The sequence below is a fragment of the Bipolaris victoriae genome (assembly GCF_000527765.1).
Source record: "Bipolaris victoriae FI3 unplaced genomic scaffold scaffold_53, whole genome shotgun sequence".
In the NCBI taxonomy this organism is placed as follows: Eukaryota; Fungi; Ascomycota; class Dothideomycetes; order Pleosporales; family Pleosporaceae; genus Bipolaris; species Bipolaris victoriae.
In genome coordinates, this window is record NW_014575339.1 from 130,312 (window position 1) to 157,048 (window position 26,737).

Consider the following 26,737-nt stretch of genomic DNA (forward strand, 5'->3'; position numbering starts at 1 on the left):
GTTTGATGCCTCCTGTTAACGTGGCCTGTATGTTCATTCTATGGATGAGATACTCGAACATGCACTGATGACTCCTAGCTTGATTACGACATCAGACCACCGAGACCAGAGTCGCGCTCTATCCCCTCGAACACGTCCCTTCGTCCTTTTCAAGCACCTTGCAGCTACTAAGATAATGACAAATAGCTCACCAACATGTCGGATATAAAAGCGCCATGAAATGGCACTATAGAGATGAAAGGAGAACGGTGTTGTAGTCATACGTGGCGGCGTACTACACACTCTACAGAATCTACCAATCCAACTCGCGGTATTCATGCATAGCGCTAACGTCTGCGCTGGCTAACAACTGCATCTAGCTCACACAAGCTAACGAATCACACATTTCTTTTGACCGGTCGCGGGAACGCAGAAGGGAACGGATCGTCTGCTCGCCCTTTTACGGTACACTTGGCCCGCAAGTCAGCAACTTCGGGGGTTCGGCTTAGCTCATGCAGTGGGCTCGCACCATATGGGTCGAGGAACACAGAGCAGTGACAGAAACTGCGATTCAATGACAAATGTAAAGTTGGTCGAGATTCATGCCCATTGCTCTTCCATCATACGACATACAACACGTTTCCATGAGGGTCCCGCCATTCAAGGCCACAACATCGGCGAAAACACAATACACAATGAGGACAGACAGGAATCAAAGGCATTGGAGTGCAGTTGCAATGCAAAGGAAGACAGCGGCGCGGAATTTCCCTCTGATCTACCCCTTTGACACATTGCTGCTTTATCTGGCCGGATGCGGCAATCAAGTGATTATTGAAACCTGCCGGCGAAATATCAAGGAAAATTGATATGGTCTTGATTCAGAGGAAGCACAGGCATGGATACATGGCAAAACAGTGGAAGAAGAACAACAGGCTTCATCTGTCACCGAGTGGCCTACGCTTCGTTTCTGCAGATCAAGCATAACGTAAGAGAATATTTTCCAACAAGATTGTGCAACCTGTCAACTTTGAACGGGAAGGACTTTTTTTTTGAAGCACGGCTGGCAGCGCAGAAACTCTAATAAAATTGCCCAGCTTTCAGGTTGCCGGTCCGACCCGTATCGGAGCGTACCTTCCGCTGATCGCGTGGGCACGTGTGCAGCAACCTCTGTTTTGGGATGAGGACTCCTTTTCGCAGAAACTGAAACTCTTGTGTTATAAAATCGTTACTGGTCATGTGCCACTGATACCGTTCAATCAGAACGAGAGTGACTTGGGAAACCAACGGGAAACGCGGGAAGTGCGGCTGTGACATTCTATATCTCTCTGCATGAGTGTCCCTGCGGGCGGTGTCACAAACGCACGGGCGTGAAAGTCGCCGATGGGTCCACTGCACGTGGCTCTTGGAGCGCTTGCAGGCAAAGTTCCGGCAAGAAGCATGGCATCATCTCGTATTCTGTTTGTTCCATCTGTTCTATCTCGAAAAAACAAATGTGATCGCTCTACACGACGAGGGGTGTCTGCTTTGTACACCTGCATAGTATACTTTGACGACTAGGCTGTATGCGTCTGTCTGCATCCAGCGTCATAGACCTGTAAACAAGAGACTTCACGAGTCTTGCTAACCGTGTAGGCAACACGACGTTGACAGTTTTCCTTAGCTACGCTCGGCAACTCCAGTTATCGAGTCTCAGAGAAACCGCATCGGAATTCCACGTTCTATCCTATACACTGCTCGGATTCAACCCCTAGTTCCTTCCAAACGTCTTGGAAAATCGCTTCTGTGCGTTGTTTACCCGATCCTGTCCGCCGCCTGATCGTTCTCGACCCTCATAGTCATCGTAAGCTCGAGATGGAGGAAACGAATATAATCATATGGATATAGTATTTTTGAACGGTTGCACAAATAAGGATGAAATTTCGATGGGAACAACGTGAGCGGCGTCTCAGAGTGAACCTTCGATGTGGTGATGACTGGAAGTACACGCTCCGACGTGTTGGGGCGGAGTTTAGTCCGCGAGCTTTTGCTTAGACTATGTGTACGGACATCAGTTACGACCTTGGGCCAAAACCGATATCTTTCCATTGGTTTGAATCACGACGATGATATGCTGGAAACCTGGTACTGAAGTATGGCTTTACCGCGAACTCATCGCAGTCCATGGATCTGCCGACAGTATGCATGAAAATGGGTCGCAGCAAAAGCCCAGTAGTACAATATCTGTACCCGCCTCGTTTACATCGTCATTCTCAGAATCTGGAATTTCTCAGATGCTCCGAACAGCGTAAGTGTAGAAGTCAACCAGGCCCCTTTGCTTACACGAACAAGGTTATTCGACCCTTGGCCTGTCTCAACACCATTCCAACTCCAAAACCCCCATTCGTCGCAGGTTTCCTCCAACACCCTCTCTCAAGATCTTTATCTCCGAATACAGGAAATATTCTAATTATTTTCCGCGTCTACGAGCACAAACCTCGTTGCATAACACACACAACATATACCTTCAGAACACGTTCGCACTCCGTTAGCCTTTGAAAGTCGGGCAATGCTGCACAAATCCTTGTCAGGACATCGCACCCTCACCCGACCCATGCGACATGTTTCGTTAATAATTGAGAGGAGGAACATCGCAGTTCGAACAACTACAAGTGATGTTGCAGCTGAACAAATAGTCCGATGTCAACGGCGGGAGCGCGGGAGCTAGGCACCCGCATCGGCAACCTTAATTATGCCGCTGGGAAACAAGCGGGGATCCGCAACCCAATTGATGACTGAAGGCTTAGAACTGGCCATGAACAGGAGGGGTTCCATTGCCTATGCAATAGAGAACCAATATTTAAACGAACCGTCTCTGTGCGATGTTCAAAGAAGAAAAATCCTACCAAGAAGAAAAAAGCTAAAAACTTTCAACTCTTACATATCTAAATCCATTTCGAAGAACAGAATTTTATTTTATTTTTTAAAAAAAAAAAGCCAACGATCACAACATAACACTCTTTTTTTTTAAACAAAAAGATACGATCAAAAAGACCACGAAACCCCCCGCCCAAAATGTCTTCCACGCCATCCCCCCCTCAACCCCCAACCACCGCCTCCCAAACCTACAAATCCCTCCACGCAACCTCCCTCTCCTTCATCACCGCCCAATCCTTCAACCCCTCCCTCTCAACCCGCATGAACATCCCCCTCCTGTCCTCCCTCTGCACCCCCTCCTTCACCCACACCTTCGGCCACCACCACGCCGTCTCCGCCGCGCCACCCCTCCAAGGCACCTTTTCCTTCTCCGCCTTCGCCGCGCACCTAGGCGCCATGGTGCCGCGGATGGAATCGTGGGAGCTGAGGGTTGCCGATGTGTTGGTTGATGAGGTGCAGATGAGGGGGGTTGTAAGGGTTAGTTATTTTATGAAGGTCAAGGGTGGGGGCGAGGGGCATGTGGTGGAGAATGATGTTTTGTGGGTGTTGGGGTTTGAGAGGGAGGGGGACGAGGTTAAGGTGTGTAGGAGTGTGGAGTTTGTGGATGGGGTTGCGGCGGGGAGGTTGAGGGAGTTGATGGGGAGGTGAATGGGGGGGTTTTTGCGTGAGATTTGGAAAAGGGGGGGGGAGGGGACTGCAATTTTGAGATTGAAATTGACTGGGTTTTTTTGGTTTTTGGTTGGAAAGTTAGAGGATGAATGGTGCTTCCTCATTGCGTTTGGACAGTTGGATTGGACAAAAGGACGGAAAAATGGGTGGATATAGGTTCAATGTCTACCTCTCAATCTGCTCTTTGTATACCATCTGCCCAACTCGGCTCAATGCCACTACACACATCAATATACGCATCCCACCGTCTCATCCGCATCCTCTTTTCCGCCTCCACACTACCCCATTTCTCAGCCGTCCATCCCTCCTCTACACCCTGGGTAGTCCAAAACATAGTCCATTGACCACCAGGTAGATTCCACATACCCTTGCTCCTCTCCTGGTACCACTTGTTAACTGGATTGCTAGTCCGGCTCCTCCACACTACCCCCTCGGGAAAGCAGGTGCGTGTAAGTGCCGCCCATACGATATCCGAGACACCGCCTGAGCCTTGCGACGATGTCAGGACAGCAAATTTATCGAGATAGGGGATCCAGTATGGTGAGTCGTGGGAAGATGACGGAGGTAGATCGAGTCCCTGGAGGGATCTGGGCGTCTCCCATGTACAGATTGCACCGCCTTCATAGTCACCCGCTATAATGATGCCGGCGACGCGACCACGGATGCGGTCGAGGTAGTTCTGGGGGTGAAGTTTTCTTCGGAAAGAATCGTCAATGAGATCCACGAGCTTGGGAAAGTTGATGCGCGGGTCGTTTGCCAGGTCAATACTCGGGTTTGCGGCGGAAGGTGGCTGCCAGGGCCCATGAGTCCGCGGGTCGGGTATCATGGTAAGTGGAATGCCTTTTTTGAAGAATGTAGCTGGGTTCGGGGCGGCGGATCCTAGAAACTTGGACGTGGGTGATGTTGGTAACGATGAAGAAGTCATGGGCTTGTCGGTCAAGACATTATGCAGTAGAGGGTTTTTCGATGGTGTTGTTCGTGCATCGTCAGGTATGGCCTTGCGTGCAGCCTCGAATGGGGTGAGAATTAGACCAGATGAGGATGGGGGTAGCAGCTTCAGACCACGTTGAACGACTTCGAGGTTTTTCAGATGACGCATAGGAGCTGAACCGCCCAATTGATTGTTCGTCGTGCCTGGAGATGCTACCACCTGTTGTTCAACAAACTTGGAGAAGGGATTACCACTGCCAAGTGATGTGTTTGTCTTGTTTTCATGCGTTTCGTTCATCAGCGAAAGTTGCTGCAGTTCCTGCTTGATGTCGTTGTATTCAGCCTCAAGATTGACAAAGACATGTGCGCCATCTGCACGTTTTTCAGATGGAATACCTCCCAGGGGGTCCAGAATGATGATCCGATCCAAGACAGGCTTATCAGTAGTATCTGCTGTCTTCTTTTCTGTAGCGTCTTGCGAGTCATTAGCATTGGTAAAGCTGGCGATACCAGAAAACTCGCGGATCAATGCAAGCAACACATCGTCTGCCTGAACTCTGACTTTCTTCAGATTTGTGTCGTACGCAAAAGGAGTGATCACAGGGATGACACCTTCGTCAATGGGCGGAAAGAGTAGGTAGTTGTGTTGTACCTGTACCTCTCCACGGACTTGAACGGTACTCGGCATGTTGTTTGTTAATGGGGTGCAGCCCAGGGCATCCTCAACGAGTAATGCGCCAGGTTCGTTGTAGTCCTCCAGTGCGGCAACCATGCGTAATGCTTGTTCTCGGACAATGTTGACATAGTCGGACTGGATATTTGTGGTGAATGGGCCCATGTCATCGTCGCAATCCAATACCACTGCCACGCTGAAACCAAGTTGAGCCATTTGGCTCAACGTCAATGCTATATCACCTAGTACGCGGTCGTCAAGTGTCTGCGGCTGCCGGAGCTTGACCAGCGCCAAGTGTACTGGCTCATCTTTCTCTCCAGCCTGGTACTGCTCTTCTGGGAGTGGTTCGCGTGTAAAGACGGTCGGCTTATACAAGTCGCCCAAATTAACGCCAGTCCGCAATGTCCCTAATTCAGGATTTTTGTTTGCACTAACATTTTGTTTTGCTTGCGCGGCAACACCAGCCTTGCTCTTCTTGGGTGCGTCAAATTGCTTGAGAAAGTTGCGTGCATCGCGTTTTCCTGGCGATTCTTTCAGCAGGCGGGTGAGCTGTTGGCGTTCTGCGCGTTGGCGCTCTTTCGCAGAGCTCGAGGATTTGCGGATATAGGTGGTCGAGGTCGAGAGGTATGCGTATTGGCTTTTTGCCAGTACCTTAATCTTGTCATCGCATTTGGGAAGCTTTGTGTTGTTAGTAACGGCGCGCAATTGTTCAAACCCGCTCAAAATTTCAACACGCACATTCTGCGTAGCCTTCCCCAAGCCCCTCGCGGGGGCTTTCCTCCAGATGAACATACTTCATCCCTCCGTCCAGTTGATTAAACACCAAGGTCCAACGGTATCAAGTGGTTGAGGGCTTAAAGTCGAAATGTATGACTCCGCGAAATGCGTGAATATTTGCGCTCACCCTAAACTTTGATAGTAACGGCAGTTGCACGTCATTTGCTCGCAACCGATATCGGCCCGTTGGCTCTAACCCCGGCAATTGACGGCCCATGAACACCATGACGACGACACGATAACTGTGCAACACCCATTGAGGATATTCAAATAGTATCGAATCCGCGTCTTCTTCAAAAAAGCAAACACATCTCACATCTGTTCCGAAGTATTCTAGAAAACATGGCCCCGCAACTCGCTTGGATTGGCCTCGGCAACATGGGCAGGGCAAGTCTAGCCGACTACGTTTATTCACAATGTCACTAATCAGCACAGGGCATGTAAGTTTACGTCCTTAGTGGAAGATTCTTGGCACCATCACAGGTTGTGCTGTTAAATGTCCAAGAGCAGTGGAGCGATGGTGACTGCTGAGTCGTTGAAAGTACACTAACCAAACACCCACTACCAGGTGCAAGAACCTCGTGGAGAAAGGTGACCTTGACAAGCCTCTAATTCTCTACAACCGTACCAAAGCCCGCGCCGAGGACCTCTCGCAGAAGCTCGGCACTTCCAAGACCAAAGTCGTCGACAATGTCAGCGATGCCGTCAAGACTGCCGACATTGTCTTCATGTGTCTTGGCGATGATGCCTCAGTCAACACTACCGTGGATGCTATACTGCAAGAAGATGTAAAGGGCAAAGTCATTATAGACTGCTCAACAGTACATCCAGACACCACCAACGGCCTGGAGCAGCGCATCAACGAGCACGGCGGAGAATTCGTTGGCATGCCTGGTACGTAAAAGCCCCATGAACGTACCAAGACCAACCCTTCACCACGATCCAGACTAACAATCATGTTTGCGCACAAAGTCTTCGGCGCCCCAGCCATGGCAGAAAACGGCCAGCTAATCTGCGTCGTAGCGGGCAAAAAGCCCGCTTGTGACAAGGTAACTCCCTACACCACAGGCGTAATGGGCCGCACGACAATCGACTACTCGTCCCAACCCGCCGGCAACGCCACGCTCCTGAAGGTGATCGGCAACACCTTCATCCTAAACATGGTCTCGCAGCTCTCCGAAGGCCACGTTCTAGCTGAGAAGTCCGGCCTGGGTGTCGATAACCTGCATACATTCATCTCTGCCTTGTTCCCTGGCCCCTACACAGCCTACTCGCAGCGCATGCTAGTCGGCGACTACTACCAGCGCGAGGAACCGCTGTTCCACGTGGATCTCGCACGAAAAGACGCGCGCCACGCTATGGCAATTGCGCAAAGTAGCGGCGCGGCGGATAGCATGAAGATGCTTGCGCTTGCGCAGGCACGCTTGGATGTCGTAAAGAGCGAGTTGGGCGATAAAGGTGATATACCGAGTATATACGGGGCGGTGCGTAAGGAAAGTGGTTTGGATTTTAAGAATAAAGATTAGATCACTCTCTTTCTACTAGTACAAATCGTTTTATAAAACTCACATATATACTTTACTACCTACACTCCTTCTTCTCCTCGTACAAACCCGTGTTCTTCACATCCTACACACACACACACACACCCATCATGTGACCCCGTATCCCTCCCCCCCCTGACAAAACTTACCGCCTCATCGGAGCTTTTACCCAACCCAACCCAACCCCCCCTCACAAAGAAACACCACATGCAACATATGTCCCAAAAACTAACCTGATCGCCCCCCACCACCACCCACCGCAAGTAATTCTCCCCGCTCCCTCACCCACATTCGGTCGCTACTCCACCGAGAAACTACAAGGGGAGGAAGGCGGGGTGTGCCCATGTTAGCACCGGCCGTTAGTTGCATCCCCTACCCCCCCACAAAACGTCATCAAAAAGGCGCTAAGCGTGTGTATTAGCGCCGCGATCCCCAGACTTTTACCCCAGCTTTTTTTGCGCCTGGCATTTTCTGGCCTTGGTCATGCTTTTTTTCCGTTTGCTCTTGCATGGGTGCCGGGGTGGCTGGACGAATAGCTGTTTCGATTGTTTGCCGATAATTCTGCCGTTCGAGTCGGGCGTGGTGGTGGTTACATGAGAGGAGAGGAGAGGGAGGCGGGGGACCCTGCAGCGTTTATCACTTCTTTTGATCGGGGGGGATTGAAGGGTTTTGGTTTTCCTCCTTCTTTCTTTCTTCTTCTCTCTTCCTTTCTTTCCTCTCTCTCTCCTCTCTCTTTCTTTTGAGATTGTGAGGTTTAAAGTAGAAAGATAATATAGTTTACTTTTGGACTTCTGGAGTAAGCTTGTAAACGTCAGTACACTATGGGCTTCCTTAGACACCCCCGACTACGGAATCGCGATGACCAGCGCACGCGGGCGGCGGAGCTCACACTGAGAGAGAGTATTGGGCCGTTGTGTCTTGTTACAATTTTGTTTTTTCTGTGGGTGAGTTTTCTGCAAAAAAATAATAACGCGGTGATGATAAGTATTGACGAGTTGGTCTTACTAGGGCTTCTCATATGGTCTGATTGATACGCTGAACAAGCACTTTCAAACCACGCTGGGAATTACGCGGTCGCGCTCATCCGGACTGCAAGCTGCGTACTTTGGTGCGTATCCGCTTGCGTCGCTGGGACATGCGAATTGGATCTTGCGACACTGGGGATACAAGGCTACGTTTATCTGGGGTCTGACGCTGTTTGGCATCGGGGCTCTGCTTGCATGGCCGTGCTTGGTGTATCGCTCGTTTGGTGGCTTTTGCGCAGCCACTTTTGTGATTGGAAATGGACTTGGATCGCTGGAGACGGCGGCGAACCCGTATCTTGCAGGTATGTTTCTTGTGGGGTGGTATAGTGGCAAATTGGAAGAGGTACTGATGTCTCATAGTTTGTGGACCGCCAAAGTACTCGGAAATCAGAATCAACGTTGCGCAGGCGTTCAACGGTATTGGAACCGTCGTTGCGCCCGTGCTGGCCTCGTATGTCTTTTTCAACAACGTAGGAACGGACCAAAAGTCGTTGGAGAACGTACAATGGACCTATCTGGGCATTGCATGCTTTGTCTTTGCACTGGCAGTCGTCTATTACTTTACCGACATTCCAGAGATTACCGGTAGGCTTCACATGAGCTGCAGATGGGGATTGATGGCTAATAAGAATCAGATGCCGACATGGCCTTTCAGGCTGAGAGCGCGAATGCTGGCACAGACGTCAAGCCGTTCCGCAAGCAATACCGTCTCTTCCACGCGACGTTTGCTCAATTCTGCTACACTGGCGCACAGGTTGCCATTGCCGGCGCATTCATCAATTACGTTACTGAAACGCGTGTAAAGAATGGAATCGAGACAAGCAATGCTACGGCATCACGGTTTCTGGCGGGCGCGCAAGGATGCTTTACGGCTGGTCGATTTGCGGGCAGCGCAATCATGAAGGTGACGAAGCCGCGATGGGTGTTTCTCACCTTTATGACCATGTGCATCATCTTCATTATTCCCGCCATTACGGAGCGAGGCGACACAGGCATGAGCATGCTGTACATAGTGCTCTTCTTCGAGAGTATCATTTTCCCGACGATTGTGGCGCTGGGCATGCGTGGCCTGGGCAAGTATTCGAAGCGGGGATCAGGCTTTATTGTCGGGGGTGTTGCTGGCGGTGCTGTGGTGCCGCCTCTACTCTTTGCAGCCAGCGACTCATTGGGCAAGCCGAGGCCGCTTGACGGGTATGCGCCTACTGCAACGGCCATGACGGTGCCGCTGGCATTTTTCGTGGCTGCGTCGACGTATGCTTTGTGCGTCAACTTTGTGCCGGCGTACAGGAAGGTCGTCGACTCGTTCTCGGCAGCCGAGATTGGCATCACCAACGCGCATGCCAATGATCCGGAGAATCAAATTGTGCACGGCGACAAAGCCGTGTCGCCGGACCATACCGAGCACGTTGACGGCGAGAAGAAGTCATAGGTGGTGGGTGCTGGGGGGCTGTGGTGGCAGTGCATAATGGGGAAATGACAGGGGTATCAAGTCGTTGCGAGAGTGAGGTGAGGATGGTGTTTACAGTATAGTAGTACATATCACGATGGAGCAATGGAGTCATGACTATGTGAAACGGGTCAGAATGGTGCCAATGTTTGCTGACATGACGGGATCAGGGGGAGGGCTGAGGGTTGGGGGGTGAGAATTGAGGATGATGTAGGTTAGTTGCAGCGCCTCAAAGGCAGCGCGGCCCTGCAACCATCAGGCGGCCCCGCGTACTCTACTTACAGCGATTGGCGGCGACGGCTGGGTGAGGCTGGCGCGTATAGCATTCTTGCAGCTATGGCTATGCGACAATGGGTTGGGTTGTTGCAAGGGCAGCATAGGCTCAGTTTAGAGCCTGTCAGCGCGGCCGGGTTGGCCGTCTTTGTTCGCATGCATGCAGGTGGGAGGGTGAAGAGGGAGAGGTGGGATGTGCATGGTTTGGGTCGTGGTTGTCGTCATAACCACCGACAAGAAATGAGGCGACGAATCCATGTGTGTATTTGTGTGCGTGTGCGTCTGGATGTGTAGAGAGTGGACGGCGAGTGGAGATGGATAGTTGGGTGCTAGCAAAGGTAAGTATGGTTCGTATACTGCGTACTGTACTGTACGTAAGTCGACGGTCATGGATGGTACTTTGACTGGGACGAGCCCGGGGCGGCGGGCACGGGCACGGGCAACTGCAGGTGCCGAGCAGCCGTGCGTGTGCCTGACAAGAGAGCGAGAGCGAGAGGCAGAGGGTGAGACCAAGACTGACAGGCACAAGTCTCCAAACCTCCAATTCTCTCTTCGCCCACGCCCTCTGCGTCGCATCGCAATCGTCGCCCCAAGCCAGCACGAAGAATGCGGTCGTCATGGACAGGAGGGCCCTCTTCTTCCCGTGGTAAGCGCGACACATGCCTCTCCACTCTCTACTACTACTTCACTACCTACCACATGTACGCATACTGACCAAGCCCACAGCGGCCTCGTCCTAGCATCTGCCTACCTGACCACCCCAGCCCCCGTCGACTACTCCTTTGCCCTCGACAAGCCGCTGCACACCACCGCCCTCGTTCTGCTTCTCACCGGCCTTGTCCTCGTTGCCGTTGAAGCCTGGTCCTCCCGCCGCCGCCCTCATCATCACCATCACCATCACCACCCGCATCAGCACCAGCCCCTGTCAACTACCACCTATGTCGCATTCGCTCTCAACAACGTCCAGACCAGACACCCTGGCGAGGAGATCTGGACAGAGGCCGGACTCCATGTCCCCCGCAGACCATGGGGCCTGAGGGCTGTCGGCGCTCTGCTGGCTGTGCTGCTGTTCGCCATATGCGGTCGCATCGCCATCTTCTACCGCGTCACTACCAACGTCGAGTGCACCGGCCCTTCTCCTTTGGTGCGCACCTCCTCCCGTCTCCTCTCCACCCCCCATACTAAACCAGCCTAGGCATTTCTCCCCCTCGTTGTCGCTCTCTACCACAGCCTGCGCCATCCCAGCCAGCGCCAGTACCCCGCCTGGAGTGCTGATACCCGCATGCGCTCACCTCTCGACCGCGTCTTTGGCTTCGTCTTCAATGGCTCTACGCGCTACATCATTCCCTCGCTCCTGCTCGCCATCAGCACATTCCTCGTCAGCATTAAGTCGACTACCCTGCGCTCCTCGTACATCTGCCCCATCGCAAACTCTGATGCCACGGCCGTTCCTTCGCTGCAGTTTGTCGGTTTTTTGTTAGACTGCCTGATTCTTCAGGTCCTCTACCGTCTCGTCGACGATGGCGTCTCGGAGCCTGACGACTGGTCTATCCTCCTCCAAGACGGCACCTCCAACCATGTCCTGGTTGGAATGACTTTTATTGTAGGCCGCGTCGCACAACTCTCCGCCCACCCCATTTGCTAACCATACCAGGCCTCCTCCCTAGTTCTTGTTGTCGCTGGCATTATCATCTATCCAGCAATGCCCGAGCATCGCGAGTGGATGCTTTCGTTTTCTTCCGACTATCTCCTTGGTCTTTTGCGTTTATCGTTGATGATACCCTTTACGACGTTATGTTTTGTAAAATCTGTATGTCCTCACCCCTTCTCCCCACTTCGGACCCCTGCTCACCCCACACAGGCTCGATTGTATGGCGTTATGAGCTCGGTGCTCACTGTTGCATTTTCTTCTGCATATATTGGCGTTCTTCGTGCACTGGCGACCGGTGTGTCCCATGCGTTTCCACCAAAGTCCACGGTTGGACTAGTCTTGTGTTTTACCTTGCTTACCATTGCACTCATCATTCATCTCCTAACAGATACCAACATCGAAACCCGCATTCGGTCAAAGGTCCCATTTCGGCTTGGCAGAAACCAATCAGCCACATTCATTGTCCTCCTCATCGCCTTCTCCATAGGCGTCGTTGTATACCGCCGACCAGGTCCTCTGCTCGAACACCCAATCACTACACTAATCGACATAGCTTCCGTGCAACACGACAAGTGGGCTTCGCAGGCACATCGGAGTAATTCATTGGCCGAGGCTGTAGTACATTACCGCCAACGCTACAGTCGTGACCCACCACCCAATTTCGACAAGTGGTACAATTTTGCCGTCAACCGCAATTCAATCGTCATTGACGACTACGACAATATCGAGCAGGACTTGGCGCCCTTTTCCTCCTTCAATCCGGACGACTTGCGGTTGCGCACGGCGACTGTCTTGGCCACCCGCCAAGCCGTGGGTGGGATCCGCATAAGAGATGGAAACGCAGACGTTTTTGAAAATGTCGAAGAAGCGCACCGAGAAACAATGGACAGTGTGGCCACCATGATCCAGAAGTTTGCCGAGTTTCTTCCAGATATGGATCTGGCTATAAACCTGCAGGATGAGAGTCGTGTGGCGGTTCCCTATGAGCGACTGCAGGACGCGCTGGATAATCCCCAGCCTTACCCCGTGTCTGATTCGACTCGCTCAGCCAAAGGCTTCAGTGCGGACCGCGCAGATAAATGGTTACACATTGACCGCGTTAGGACTGATCCACACTTTTTCGAAAACGCTCAAACGAAGCCTGTATTCGAAACGTATGGATCCATTGCCTGTCCGCCTGATTCACGAGCCCGGAAAGAGCGCCATTGGAACACCAAAACATTTTGTCACACCTGCACGCAAGAGCATTCTATTGGTGCTTTTGTATCCAATTGGACCCTGTCGGCTGATCCCTGCCACCAGCCTGATCTTGCCAATCTCCACGGCATGCATCTTAGCCCATCGAACCTAATGGGCACTCATGATATTGTACCCATCTTCAGCCAAAGCCGTGCTCCTGGGTTTGTCGACATTCGGTACCCATCGCCCCGGTATTATACCGATAAAAACAAGTACGGATTCGATGAAAAGTCACCTGACCCCCGCTTTATAGACAAGTTGGATGTGCTTTTCTGGCGCGGCACGACTACCGAAGGGGCGACTACGTACGGAACCTGGAAGGGCATGCTTCGCCAGCGACTTGTACATCTCTTAAACAATGAAACCTCGCGACAGCCCATTCTTTTGCCAAAGACTGACCACAGCGGTCATTTTGAGTACATGCTCAAGCGCACAAACGATATCAAGAGACTTCTTGAGACCAAGACTGATGTCCGTCTGATTGGCCCAATTGCCCGTTGTGCCGGCGCAGACTGCATCGATCAGACGCGTGAGTTTGGATTTGCAGACCCCATTGACCTTCGGCAACACTGGCGCTACCGTTATCTCTTCGATACAGACGGCGCCGCCTTCTCGACCCGCTTCATCCCCTTTCTCCAGTCAAACTCGGTCGTCTTCAAAGCTGCCCTCTTTCGCGAATGGTACGAGGGCCGTCTTACCGCCTGGAAACACTTTGTCCCCGTCGACATTCGTCTGCACGACTTATTTTCCAGCCTTGCGTATTTTGGTGGCTATGGCGTCGAGGAACGCAACAAGCGCATGATGGAAGGGCATGTCAAGGCTGCCGAAAAGATTGCACGAGATGGCAAGGTGTGGACGGAGAAGGTGCTTAGGAAAGAGGACATGGAGATTTACATGTTTCGCCTCTTGCTTGAGTGGGGCAGGTTGACGGACGATGCGAGGACGGAGGTGGGGTTCCGAATGGACAAGGGGCAGAGGAGTGAAGAGAGGGAAGTGCAAGAGTTGTGAAGTGGAACTTGAATTGGCGTTTGTTGTTACAAAGGCGTTTTTTTAGGTGGGATGGATAAGCATTGCATGGGCGTTTTTCTCTCTCGTATCTTCCTTTTTCCATCTTTTCCATCTAGACTTTGCAAAATCCATACAACGTCTATTCTTTTTTTGCTGCTCTACCGCAAAATATTTCATAAAACTACTACACAATACCAACAAACAAACAATACCACATTCAACACCTCACTCTCCTCTTATGACTCGGACTATCCATCCAACTACCCCCATACCCTCCCTCTCCATCCTCCTCGTCATCATCCTGATCCACATCCCTCAAATCGATTCCCGTAACACCATCGGGATCATCATCATCATCACCACCGCCCGGGCTCCAAACGGGGCTCGTCGCAATCAATGGTCTCGACTTGAACACACGGTCATAATCCACCTCATCGCTAAACAACTGTTCCGTAGGCGTCCGTTCAAGACCGGGGCTTTCCTCTGCACCTTCGACTGGTTCCACGCTTCCTTGGCGCAGCATTTCAGCAGAAGACTGGCGATTCCGTGGCGGGGTATCGAATTGGTTTACAGGATACAGACTCTGGCGGCCGCCGCTGGGCTTGCGCTGTGGCTGCGAGGGCGTGCGGCGGGGAAGGGATTGCGATGCGACCATGCTCAGACGAGTGCGCTCGAGGAGGTCGGCGGCGGGGTTGGGGTGGTTGGCAGGGAGAGGGGGTGGTGCCATGGAGGGTAAGGGGAGGGGGGATTCGAGCGTGTGTTCCGAAGAGTTTGCGTGGGACATGGTTAGGCGGGTGCGTTCGAGGAGGGAGAGGGACATGCGGGGTTGGGGTTTCTTGACGGGGGATGGGGTGGCGTTGCCGATCGAGTTTATGATTTGGTCGGCCATTACTTCCTCAGGGTCGAGGACTGGGGGTTCAGATGGGTAGTCTGCTAGTGGGTTTGAGGCACGCTCATTTGGCAAGGGCGAGGCTTGCTGGACTGTGAGAGTGACGGTAGCTTCAGGACTCTCCGTCTTGAGTGTTCCTTTCTTACGGGGTGGTGTAGGTGGTGGAGACTTTCGTATCGGCGACCCAGCATGACGAGCTGCTGGTGGTGAGCTACGAAGTGCAGAAGCCTGGCTAACCAGCGTTGCCTCTGAATCAATCGGTGTAGACGCCGCCGCCGCCACGTGTTGTGACGGCTTCGGCAGCGTAGGTACTTTCTGCAGGGAATTGGGTCTTGCAAGGTGTTTAGGTTTTGGTGGGACCACTGGGCTGGTCGGCGACGCAGGTACCGGCTCAGACAGGGTCGGTTTTCTTTTCGGAATTGGTGACTGCACCTCTTGCACTTCTTTGACTTCTTTGACTTCCTTTGCGGGCGAGGCACGTCGTCGCGGTAGAATAGTGGATACAAGACCTGCTCGAATCTTCCCGGCGTGTTCCAATTCCACATCCATATCAGCCAAGATGTCACGATATTCCACTCGCATTGCTGGCCGTTTAATCGCCGTTTGCTCCACTGTCTGTTTCGAAGACGGCAGCTGGTATTGGGAATGGGTGTCAAACTTGAGTTCCCTGATCGGCGCCACATGCCTTGAATTGACCCGGTTTTCTTTTCCAGAGGCGTCCTTCTGTAATTCCTCATGAAAGTCCTTCCATTTCTGTAACCGCTCTTGCTGCTCCTGTACTCTTAATTGTAGATTCTCCAACAGTCCGGTCTCTGGTGCGACATCTTCAAGCTTTCGCCCTTTCTCCACCATGTACCAGACCTTGTCGAACCGGGTATTGAGGAAAGCATCTCCTGTATGAGTTTCCTCACCATGGAGCATGACATTGAGCCACTTCTGATTGCCTATCCAGTTGTCTTTGAGCTGCCTCTTGACAGCATCTGCCTCCTTCTGTGACACAGCAGGCTTCTGTGCGCGAGGAGTGTCTTTGCACTTTCGTATACAGCGATTGATATCTTCCACCTTCTTATCCAGCATTGCTTCAAACTCCATGTACTTTCTCCTCTTTTCTTCCTTCTTCTTCAACACATTGATTAGTGCTGCGCGGTGCGCAATTGCCAATGGAAGTAGTGACCGTTGCTGGTCGACCGGAAGCATTGGTGCCGTCGCCAGCCTTCTTGCGACCGCCTCGTTCCGACCTCCTCCGTCCCGCGCTGCAAGCACCTTCTTCAGGGTGACATTTGAAAATATCGCAAGGATCTCGTAAAACTTTTCGCCCTTGCACTCATCCAGCATCGTCTTCCTGAGAACAGACTCTCTTCCCAATACACCATTCTTCTTCAACTCGTTCAAGCATCGGAAGAGCGCGGCGCGGAGGTTCAGCGACTGAAGTGGTTCGAGGGGTGGAAAGAACGGTTGTAGCTTCTGTGATTATGTCAGATGCAGAATCCATATGCGCAACCAGTCCAAGTATACCTGCGCTGTCTCGCTGGGATCCCATATCTCAAACAAGCGGAACAGGGCCCATTCGGTTCCAGCGATCCTCTGCCGCTGATCCGCATTCTTGGCCGAGAATGTTTGCACAGTAATATCTGGCCAGTCGTCTCGCAAATCAAAGTCTAGCAATCGCAAATTGGTCACAAAGAGCCTGATATCAGACGCTGGTAGGGGGTTTAATTGCTGCGGTTTCGCATTGTTTGCCTTGACGGATACAGTTCGCACGTGGCCGCTGGTCGTGGTAGCCGTGGTGGTCGTAGAGGAAGCCGAGGTAGTGCGAGACATACTTGCAGTCGCAAAAGAGACATGCGCGCAACTGGAACCTAGAAGAGAGAAAGAGAGAGTTATCAGCGCTGGTTGATGATGTGTAAGTATGCATGCGTTGGTGTTGCGGTGTGGCAGGCCCCTGCACTGTTTGCCAAGCCGGGCCCTATCGATAGTCGCGTTCGCGCCTTCCTGATCCCGGTTTGACCCTTGTTCATTGTCGACTGCTTTCTCGTCACTGGCCAAACGCTTTGTCCCGGCTCCCCCCACGCATACATATATATCTTGTGTCTCTATAGAGGTATCACAACCTGAGTCAGTTCAATCAGTACATCGCCATCATGACCGTAGACGAATCAACCCAAACCAATGGTGTCCCCGAGCCCAGCGCTGGCAAACTCGAAGCAAAGGATGCGCAAAAGCAACAGTGGACAGTCGAGAGCGGTATGTCATGAATCAAGCAATGGCTCGTCCGTATGCGAAACCTCTCTTTTCCCTAGTATTGTATCACTATCAAAACTGCCCTGCTAACATGTCCCTGCAGTACTCGCAGACATCAAGCCCCGCAACGCCGAACACACGGACTCGCCCGTTCCCTTCTTCCACCTGCTCGAGCGCCTCAAGACAACAAAGCGAGCGGGCTGGCGCCGCTTCGGCATCTCGGACTGCGAATCCATCGCCGACCACATGTACCGCATGAGCATTCTCACCATGATGGCTCCCTCGTCTCTCAGCTCCAAACTCGACATCCTAAAGTGCTGTCGCATGGCCGTTATCCACGACATGGCCGAGTCACTCGTCGGTGACATCACACCTGTTGACAACGTCAGTAAGGAGGAGAAGAGCCGCAGGGAGACAGAGACTATGGACTACATCTGCACCAACCTACTAGGCAAATTCAATGGCGGCATGAACGGGCAGGATGTCCGCGCAATCTGGCAAGAGTACGAGGACAGCAAGACACCAGAGTCACACTTTGTCCATGATGTCGACAAGATTGAACTCCTGGTCCAGATGGTCGAGTACGAGCGCAAGTATCACTGCGAAAAGGACCTGGGCGAGTTCACGTGGGTCGCAGGACGTATCCAGAGTGATGAAGTCATGGCTTGGGCCAAGCAAATATTCCGCGAGAGGAAACAGATGTGGCAGGATGCGGGCAAGACGCCTACATGGAAAGCAAACACAGAGCCTGAGGATTAAGAGAAGGAAAAACAAACAAATGAAACTCAGCATGACGGGAGCATCTTTTGGAACGAAGTTTACGAATGTGAGCACAGTGGGAGTAAAGGCAATAGACGGAGTATGGTGGTAGAACGTTGTTATCACATTGACAAAAGAAAATTAACTATTTCACACTTGGAATAACCCCAAAATTCTAAAAATGATATATACAATCAAGGACTCGACAAACTAACCAGTCGTCTCCTCTTTGTCTCCTTCGCCACCGGCGTCGAAATCCCCGGCGACAACCTCATCCCATCTCCCACCACACTCCCACTCCCCGCACCCATGTAATCCCCTCCTACCGCACTACCACCACCCCAACTCTCCGGCCTCGCATACTCACCTTCTCTAATCTCCGCCCCACTCCTCCGTCCATGCCAGTAGCACAAGCCCTGACTGGGCCCCACGTACTTGTCGTGCAGCGGGCATAAGGGGCTATTAGGAAGATGTTCAGGAACCAACCACTCGAATTTCCTGCGCTCCTCTTCCTCCTGGCGTGCCAACGCAGCCACAGTGTGTGAGTCGCGCAAATCAGCGTCGTCTTCGTGGTTGACGCGGTACCAGCCGTCGTGGCCAAGCATGGGTGAGTTGGCAGCGAGCGAGGGGCTGAGTGGGGGTTTTACGCCTAAGAAGCCGTGGGTGCTGTGGGTACGTTGGTGGTTGTGGTTGGCTGTTTTGTCAAAGATGGAGCGGGAGCGGAGGGCATTACGGAGGGGACCTTCTGGGCCTTCGTCGTCTTCGTCGTCTTCTTTTTTGGCGATGCCGGTGGACAGGCTCATTAAGAGGGCGTCGGAGTCCCAGTAGCCTTCGGAACCGGAGAGTGGTTTTTTGCGGGCACCTTTTGCACTGCCGTTTTGGAAGTCGAAGAGGAAGTCTGCCAATTTCCCTTTGAGTTCGCCGTTGGCATCGTACAGGGGTGGTGTTGGCACTCGACTTAAACCGGGTGGGATGAATGCGGGTGGAACTGGGATATTTGCCAGCGACGGCGACGGGTATTGGCCTTGGTTGTTGTGGCTTGTAGGATCAGTCGAGCCTGTCTTTTCGTTTGACAATTCTAGGGCGGCTTGATCGGAAAGGCGATTCGAGCGTTTGAAAAGATTCATGGATAGCCGACGTTTGGAAAGTTCTGTCCCAGAAGCCGGAGCTGCATCCTCACTGGACGTCATGTATCGCTCTCTCCACCGACGCATTCGGGATTTCATCGAGTCTTGAGCCACCTGTTGTAAATCTGCCGTAGTACGGGCTTGCATTCTTTCATCAGCTAGCGCCAACCCTTCACCCGGCATCTGAGCTACATCCAAATCGCTTGTATTTGTACCATTTCTTGATCTCTTCGGGAGTGGAAGACTAATGCAATGCCGGTGCCTCACCTTCGCTGGCGGCCGTTCGTGTGTTGGTAGCTGCAAGGAGTCCAATACGTCGTTACCAGGCAAAAGGCCCTTGCCACGGTGGTTGTCATGGTTCAACGTTGTGATATTATCGCCCATGTCATCTTCCTCCTCGATTGGTGAAGACTTGGCTCTCCGGTCCGATTCCCACCTTGGCTGCTGGTTGCGAATCCATGGTGTTTTAGGACTGCGTGGACGAGGGGCAGCCAGATTGCCCGCCATATCGACCGGATAACGGCTGCGAGCCGGTAGATCTGGAACGTTTTTGGGCATCGATAAGTCGAGGTCGACTTTCCGGCGAGCCCGAAGCCCGCTGTTTGCTGGTGGCTGTGTGTTTGCTGATCTGACGGGCTTTTCAACCCCTCTTGATTGCTCGTCGATCACGACGGTCAAGTTCGAGAACTTCTCATTGCCACTGTTTGGATTAATAGATGGTTCGTGAGCGAAGAATAGACTGCTGTCTTTCTTCTGTAACTTTGAAATGGCATCTTCTCTCGAATTTCGCCTTTGCTCATCTTCTTTATGCTGTGGAGGGTACAGTATCCTAAAGTCTGGTACATGTCTTGTCATTCCCTTTGCAAAGGCCATGATGGAAGACCTGCGGTGGTCTTGAGCATTGTAGTCGCTCTCGTTGCTGGAAAAGGACTCGACTAGGCCAATGGCGGTTGGACCGGCCGACTCCATACTGTCAACATGGCGAAGTTTATTGTTTTGAATGTCGTTAGCATCATCAATGTGAGTTCGTCTCATGATCTCTTCAAAGGATGGAGGCGACCTTGGTCGGTCGGGCTCTGTTGTCATTGCGTGTTGACTGTGCCTGTGGTGTCCGGTATGTGGCTGTTGACCCCAGCTGAAACCTTCGCGCCTGGCGTCGTGCCTTGAGGCAGCACCACAGTCCTGTCCCGATGTTTCTGTTCCCAAGGTCTGGTCGGCATGCTCTTGCAATGTGGTGTAATGCCTGGTGGGAGGCTTGCGCCAGATTTGCAGTGATGAATCTTGGGCGTCGCTGGCAGATGAAGCATCCTGACCGGGGCTGTCTGTAGCAGTAGCCGAGTATGCCGCAGTGATGTCTGGTGCGTGGGGTTTAGGTGTAGGCGCCGATAACATCGGCGGGCTAGCAATTGCTGCCTGCGTCGAGGAGAGAGTTGGCGCTTCGGCACCAGGTCAGTCGTGCATCCAGGTAGTTTACTAACAATCTGCTGGTTTGGAGCTTATCAATAGGTGTATTGCGAAAGAGGGTGTAATGGAGATAGGTGGCGGGTCATAGTAGAAAGCAGCATGCTGTTATGGCCATGGATGTTCATCAACACGCATCTTGGTTTGCCGTATGGGGAAGGAGAAACAGGCGACAAGAGATCTTAACAGGGAAGCGGCCAGTCATGCCGGGCTGGCGCATCTGGCTGCATACCCAACTTCCCAACCGGGCCACTAGTGCCCCAGACTAAACTCCACTAACACCATCCCTATGCTCGCATATACAAACAACTATCCAAACAAGTAATCCAAACCGTGTACCCTGGGTATCGTATCAAGCCATGTCTCGTTACACGTGATACTCTACTCCCGCCTTAGCCTGACGACCCGGACGTTGCCTGTACCACGCTCGTGCCGTCAACAAAGCGCGTCCGGAAAATGCGATTCGCATTCTGGAACATGCCGTCCTTCAGACTGACGACAATGAACTGCGAGCCCTTGAACCTGGTCTTGAACAGACGGCCAATGTTTTGTGTATGCGACAGATCAAGCGCGGCGTCAACCTCGTCCAGGATGTACATCGGCGCAGGCTTGAACTGGAGAAGGGCCATGATAAGCGAGAGTGCGATGAGAGATCTAGCCAATGTTAGTGTACTTCAGGTAAGCGCAACAATTCCGTGCTTACCGTTGACCACCACTCAACTCGGTCAAGGACTGTTTCCACACCTTGCCAAGCATCACCTTGACCTCCAGTCCGTCCGAGATTGTCTTGCCTTCGGGAGGGTCAAGCTTCGCAAAACTACCAGGCAAGAGCTCGTTGAAGATCTGTCCAAAGTCGCGGTTGACAATCGACCATGTCTTGTGCAACGCCTCTTTCTTGTACTCGTCAAGCTTGACAATGGTTTCTTCAATCTTGGACTTGTCTCGAACTACCGTCGACATGTTCTTCTTGAGACTGGCTTCCTTCTTCTCTACGCTGTCAATCATGGCCATGACTTTGGGGTTAATCTTATTCTTCTTTTGTTGGAATCGCTCCTCCAGCGACTTGCGCCGGGCCTTTGCGTCCGACATATTTACTCCCTTGAAGTCGTACACTGTGCCAGGCCGACCGAAAAGCTCTGAATCGTTGGCGATGAATTCGTACTCCTTCTCAAGTGCCTTGATATGGCCCTCTGCACCTTCTTGTTCCTTGTGGAACCTTTCAATCTCGTGGCCCAGCTTTTGTTGCTCGAGGCCACCTTCCGTTATAGCGGAATTCTTTGAACGGATTGCGTCCTCGAGTGAGCGAAGCTCCTCGTCGAAGCCAGTCAACTTCGCCTGCTCATCGCTTAACTGAGCCGCGGCCAGGTCATGTGCATCCTGACAGAGTTAGCACTATTACTAATGCAGTGTTGAGAGCATTACCTTGACACGAGATTGCTCAGCCAGCAATTCATCGAGTTCCTCTTGCTGTGACTTTAGGTTGGTCTGGACTTCTTCGAGCTGCTCCTGAGCCGCTGCGAGATCACTTCCACACTGCTCAGAGTCTACCATGGCTTCGCGCATCTGGGTCTGGAGAGGTTTTATTGAGGCGTTGTTCTTCGCCAAGGCCTTCTTCAGCTTCTCCAGAGAAGACTGTAGCTCTGCAAGCTTGCTGTCCTTGTTGTTGCTGAACTCGCTCATGTCCCGCTCGATCCGCTTCGCGTCCTTGTTAGCCTCGTCTTGCCGGGTTTTGGCTGCCTTGATATCTTCTTTGAGCTGAGCAATGGTCTGCTTCATTTCCTCGACAGCTTGTATGATCTATCATATGATTAGTATATTGACTAGGGATAGGACAAAAAGCAACCACATACCGATGAAGATGCGTTGCTGCCAATCTGCTCCTCAGTAAGCTTGATCTCGTGCCTCTTCAGGTCGAGTTCCTGCTTTGACTTGCGTGCAGCATCCAACTTTTTCTTCTCCTTTGCCATGGTGGCTTGCAAAGATTGAAGCTGAGCTTCCTGCGACCTCAGCTCTGTTGTGATCTGATTGAGCTTTTGCAAGGTGATGAGAACTCCACTAGACTGAGGTGCGCTACCACCAGACAACACACCGGCAGGGTCATAAGTGTCGCCTTGAAGTGTTACGCTCTTCATGCGTACGGCAGGATCGAATGTTACGCGCTTAGCGGTTTCCGCATCTTCGCAAACAAGGGTAGAGCCAAAGACGTATTCCATTGCGGCAGTGACCTCGTCGTCATATCCAATCAATGACAGTGCTAAGTCGACTTTGCCTGGCGCAATCTTCTGAGCTGCTCCGATCTTCTCTGCTGATGCTTGGAAGGCCGCGATTTTATTCAAGGGAATAATCGTGACTCGCTTCTTGAGCCTGCCGTTCTCGAGAAGTTGCTTACCGGTGGCAGCAGAGTCGACGACAACGTTGTACAGCCGGCCTCCAGCGCAAATCTCTAGAGCCGTGCCCGCTCTGGTATGCTCCTTTTCCAACGTGAAGAGCTGAGCAACAAGACCCTTGACGCGAGACCTATCAAAGTTCGGCGATGGGTCACTGTAACTAAAGTCAATGTTGGCAACCTGTCGTCTCATCGCGTCCGCCTGCTGCCTGAGTTCACGGATGCGCGCCTGGAGATGTGATTCTTGCTGATACATGCTTGCTTCTTGGCCCTCGTCGTAGCCTAGCTTCGCTAAGTCTGCCTCAAGCCTTGTAGCCTGCGACTTGAGGGCTTCAAGATCTTTGAGTAGTCCAGAGTTCTGTTCTCTTGCCTTTTTGGCCTTCGGCTCATCCTCCTTGATCTGCTTCTCGAGATGCGATATCCTTAACTTGCTTTGTTCCTGCTCTGTCGCGGCTGCACTGGCTCGATTTCTGGCATCTTGCAATTGACCCTGGTAACCACCTTCTTGGCCTTCCTTTGATGCCACTCCGGTTTGCAGAGTCTGGAGGAGCTCCTCTTTCTGCTCAACCTCCTCCGTCTGTTTTGCTAGCTCTGCATGGGCTGTTTGGTATTTTTCTTGTGCCTTTTGATGGGCTTGCTTCTTCTCTTGTAGCAGTTTCTCAAGCTCTTTCACGCTCTTCTTGACACTCTTTTCACGCTCAACTTCTTCGGCCATGCTAGTCTTCTTAAGCTCCAGATTCGTAGTCAGACGGACGATCTCGTGGGAATGTGCCTTGACCTCCTCTTCGAGTGCTTGGAACTTTCCACCTTTTCGGAGCTCTTTTTCCCTTGTTGCCTTTGTCTGCCTGATGTCTTCTTGGAGATGTTCGATCTCCTTCTTCATACGCACAGTTGACTCTTCAAGGTCCCTTGCTCGCTGCTTCTTCGCCTCGAGATCTTCCGCTGATTGTTGCAGTCTCTCATTGTATCGCAGATAGTCGTGTGCTACGACAAGTTTGGTGAGACGCTCCAGCTCGCTCTGCGTCTGTTGAAATTCCAAAAAGGCCCTCTTTTCCGTCCGCAGTTTTTCCAGCTTTGGGTCGATTTCATCGCGTAGCAACTCGGCAATCTCCTGAACCTTCATCTCCTTCTTTGCCATGGTCTTGTAGGCCTTGTCTCGCCTATCCTCAAACATGCGTGTTCCTGCGGCCTCCTCAAGCATAGCCAAGATTTCCTTTGCCTTCATGTTGAGCACCTGCATGACCTTTCCTTGTGCAATCATAAAGTTGGGGTTGTTGATGTTGAGCTGCACAGACTGGAATAGATTCTGTATGCTCTGCTGTTGCGCGCGGTGTCCATTGATGAGGTATTTGCTCGCTCCGCCCAGCACAATCTGTCGTGTCACTGATATCTGCGCATGTTCCTCAAAGCCGACCGGGCTCTTTGTTTTATCACGATTGTCGAATACGATGGTAACGCTCGCTTTGGTCACTCCGGCTTGACCACGCTTATAGATGAGGTCCTGAAGCCGTATTAGCACCTCGCTATGTTCCACTGCCTTGTTCTGCCTACCTGCAAGTTCTGCGCTCGCACAACGCTGAGATTGTTGATACCAAGCACAAAACATATTGAATCAAGAATATTTGATTTTCCTGATCCGTTGAGTCCTGTAATTGAATTGAAACTCTCGTCCCTGACTACGGTGAGCAATGTGTCCCTCTCATAGCGGGGGAGTAAACACACCAGCCTGAAATGACTGTGCGCACAGCGTACGACTTGTAGCCCTGAGATTATATTAGATTTGATCGCATAGACATAGAGTATCTACCGACATCAATGACAAGTTCTATGATCCTCATGGTGGCTGCATGTGCTGGTGTTAGTTGCTCGATGTTTGTTGTGTTTCGCGTGTAAACGGCATTCGGAAGCCAGGGTTCTCTCAAAGGGGTTAGATCCAATCTGCTCGCGCTAGTATCCCCGCTGTCACGTGGTAGCGTGAGAAACCACGCGTCGGCTCCGTCAGTACTATGAAAGGTTACAGTGAGTCGCGACGTCACGAATTACACAGATTCTAGCACCGGTTCAAGGCCGTCAATTTCGTAGATTACTACTGCATGCAAAGGAAGGAAATGCGGGCCCTTCCGCTGTGTACAAAACGCTATCATCGCTAACCAATGCAAAACCAACCCGAGTATCGTACAATTGCTGACTACCGCGCCCGCCCTAGCAGGTACTCCGGCTCAGCCTCTACTGCTTCACTTGATTCCGTGCATGCAGTCTTCGAGCAACTCTTTCTCCTCGGCAATGCCTCTGCCGATTCCCTTGACTGGATACTTGCTACAGCTTTCCAGTCGAAGGCGTTTGCGTCCACATCCTTGTTCTCAGGTGGCGGCAATGGAGCAGTCCTTGGGGCACCTCCAACCTCCAGATCGATTTCTTCATTCTTGTGGGCGGGGACATCGAAGTTGAAGTTGCCCATCATCTTGGAACCATACGACCCGAGTTTGCTTGGCCGATGGCCAGTCACTGTTCCTTCGTGATAGTACGAGGCTTTGCGGTTGGTGCCATATTGTGGGAACAGATGCCGGAAGAGACACTTTGTTGCGGGCGCACACGCTGTCATTATATGTACAGCTGGCTCAGCGATACTGATTACAATCCCGATATCCCATGTGCGGTCTTTGTTGGTAGGTGCGAAGCGGTAATAGTACACAATGAACCGCCCAACGGAGACTCCTGTCGCGATCCATCCTAGGCTCATAACAAACACTACCAGAATCTTCGTGCGTTGGTGCATCTGGAGATTCCACACCATGATCGTCGGAATTGGCATAATGATGAGATCCATGAAGATTGAAAGACCACAGGACACCAGAACGAAGGTACGGGCGTCGATGCATTTACCGCCTGGTATGACAGTTCCATTGGGACCAATCTTGTCCATGGCAGGTCGAGACCAGACATAGGGGTATGGAGTGCATTGGGTCAAGTTGACGATGGTCGATCCTACGGAGTAGACAATGTTGAGCCAGGCGACAATATGCAATGGATATCGTACTCGCCGACGGCTGTCCTTCATCCGGAAGAGAAAAACGATGATTGAAGCTCTGATCAACCCCATGACTAAAACTATGTCAGCGAAGATGGTCCAGACACAGACCTGGAGAAGCACATACGTGGGTGATACAGCATCTGGATTGAAAAGTTCCAGTGTAGAGCAATGAGTTGCTCATGGACAGACTTCTTGGGCAAGTCATACACGTGGTAACCTGTACCACTCAAAACGATGTAAACCCATGTCGCAATTGTATCCGCGAGGAAGATTACAGCTGCGATGAGGATGAGGTAGTCGTCCCAACAGAAGTTTCGTCCAAGGTACCGGGACCACACCCTCAGAAAGACCGTCAAGGAAGCGACAACTGTAAAAGTACAGACTATCGCGAGGGCGGCAGGCTGTCGGTTCTCGATCATTCTGGAGGCGGTCGTCGCCCGCGGCGAACGACGAAGAAAGTCCCAAGGGTCAGACCTGCTGAGTTGTTGACGATGTAGGAGGTACCTCCCAGCTTGATGATCTAGAAGCCGAGAGTTCTCTGGTGTGCGATGATCGTTGGCCCTAGACAGATGATCACTGTCGCGAAGCGAGTGTGGAGTATCGGCGCGATTCGACGGGCTTTTGGAGAGACGAAGCGGAGAAGATGAACGGTCTTGGTCCACTCAGAAAGAACCAATGCACCTCCGACGGGTACCTTTGATGTTGTTGCCCTACA

General features: G+C 52.0%; 10 protein-coding genes across 10 annotated transcripts; 6 read left to right on the plus strand and 4 right to left on the minus strand.

Moving 5' to 3' along the window:
• Positions 1-3,057: 3,057 nt before the first annotated feature.
• Positions 3,058-3,531, plus strand: COCVIDRAFT_61638 (hypothetical protein; the record flags this gene model as incomplete). The annotated part of the gene is made up of 1 exon (XM_014700143.1): positions 3,058-3,531. A coding segment is annotated over one exon (474 nt), but the record flags the coding sequence as incomplete, so codon positions are not given.
• Positions 3,532-3,540: 9 nt separating this feature from the next.
• On the plus strand, positions 3,541-3,717 carry COCVIDRAFT_101970 (hypothetical protein; the record flags this gene model as incomplete). Its single annotated transcript, XM_014700144.1, has 1 exon — positions 3,541-3,717. One exon carries the CDS (start codon positions 3,541-3,543, stop codon positions 3,715-3,717), a length of 177 nt encoding a protein of 58 aa, XP_014555630.1.
• A 16-nt stretch (positions 3,718-3,733) lies between these two features.
• On the minus strand, positions 3,734-5,956 carry COCVIDRAFT_101853 (hypothetical protein; the record flags this gene model as incomplete). Its single annotated transcript, XM_014700145.1, has 2 exons — positions 3,734-5,842; positions 5,903-5,956. 2 exons carry the CDS (start codon positions 5,954-5,956, stop codon positions 3,734-3,736), a joined length of 2,163 nt encoding a protein of 720 aa, XP_014555631.1.
• A 327-nt stretch (positions 5,957-6,283) lies between these two features.
• COCVIDRAFT_101934 (hypothetical protein) lies at positions 6,284-7,467 on the plus strand (the record flags this gene model as incomplete). The annotated part of the gene is made up of 3 exons (XM_014700146.1): positions 6,284-6,346; positions 6,517-6,835; positions 6,914-7,467. 3 exons carry the CDS (start codon positions 6,284-6,286, stop codon positions 7,465-7,467), a joined length of 936 nt encoding a protein of 311 aa, XP_014555632.1.
• An 839-nt stretch (positions 7,468-8,306) lies between these two features.
• COCVIDRAFT_102026 (hypothetical protein) lies at positions 8,307-9,939 on the plus strand (the record flags this gene model as incomplete). The annotated part of the gene is made up of 4 exons (XM_014700147.1): positions 8,307-8,429; positions 8,494-8,812; positions 8,871-9,095; positions 9,140-9,939. The coding sequence occupies 4 exons, from the start codon at positions 8,307-8,309 to the stop codon at positions 9,937-9,939; spliced, it is 1,467 nt and encodes a 488-aa protein (XP_014555633.1).
• A 908-nt stretch (positions 9,940-10,847) lies between these two features.
• COCVIDRAFT_101881 (glycosyltransferase family 90 protein) lies at positions 10,848-14,128 on the plus strand (the record flags this gene model as incomplete). The annotated part of the gene is made up of 5 exons (XM_014700148.1): positions 10,848-10,876; positions 10,957-11,374; positions 11,426-11,833; positions 11,885-12,040; positions 12,092-14,128. 5 exons carry the CDS (start codon positions 10,848-10,850, stop codon positions 14,126-14,128), a joined length of 3,048 nt encoding a protein of 1,015 aa, XP_014555634.1.
• A 217-nt stretch (positions 14,129-14,345) lies between these two features.
• Positions 14,346-16,838, minus strand: COCVIDRAFT_27532 (hypothetical protein; the record flags this gene model as incomplete). The annotated part of the gene is made up of 2 exons (XM_014700149.1): positions 14,346-16,481; positions 16,533-16,838. 2 exons carry the CDS (start codon positions 16,836-16,838, stop codon positions 14,346-14,348), a joined length of 2,442 nt encoding a protein of 813 aa, XP_014555635.1.
• Positions 16,839-17,158: 320 nt separating this feature from the next.
• COCVIDRAFT_38674 (hypothetical protein) lies at positions 17,159-18,017 on the plus strand (the record flags this gene model as incomplete). Its single annotated transcript, XM_014700150.1, has 2 exons — positions 17,159-17,261; positions 17,362-18,017. The coding sequence occupies 2 exons, from the start codon at positions 17,159-17,161 to the stop codon at positions 18,015-18,017; spliced, it is 759 nt and encodes a 252-aa protein (XP_014555636.1).
• Positions 18,018-18,211: 194 nt separating this feature from the next.
• Positions 18,212-20,536, minus strand: COCVIDRAFT_101920 (hypothetical protein; the record flags this gene model as incomplete). Its single annotated transcript, XM_014700151.1, has 1 exon — positions 18,212-20,536. The coding sequence occupies one exon, from the start codon at positions 20,534-20,536 to the stop codon at positions 18,212-18,214; it is 2,325 nt and encodes a 774-aa protein (XP_014555637.1).
• Positions 20,537-20,997: 461 nt separating this feature from the next.
• Positions 20,998-26,441, minus strand: COCVIDRAFT_38676 (hypothetical protein; the record flags this gene model as incomplete). The annotated part of the gene is made up of 8 exons (XM_014700152.1): positions 20,998-21,259; positions 21,309-21,982; positions 22,028-22,402; positions 22,456-24,492; positions 24,543-24,663; positions 24,714-24,754; positions 25,222-26,093; positions 26,147-26,441. 8 exons carry the CDS (start codon positions 26,439-26,441, stop codon positions 20,998-21,000), a joined length of 4,677 nt encoding a protein of 1,558 aa, XP_014555638.1.
• Positions 26,442-26,737: the final 296 nt, after the last annotated feature.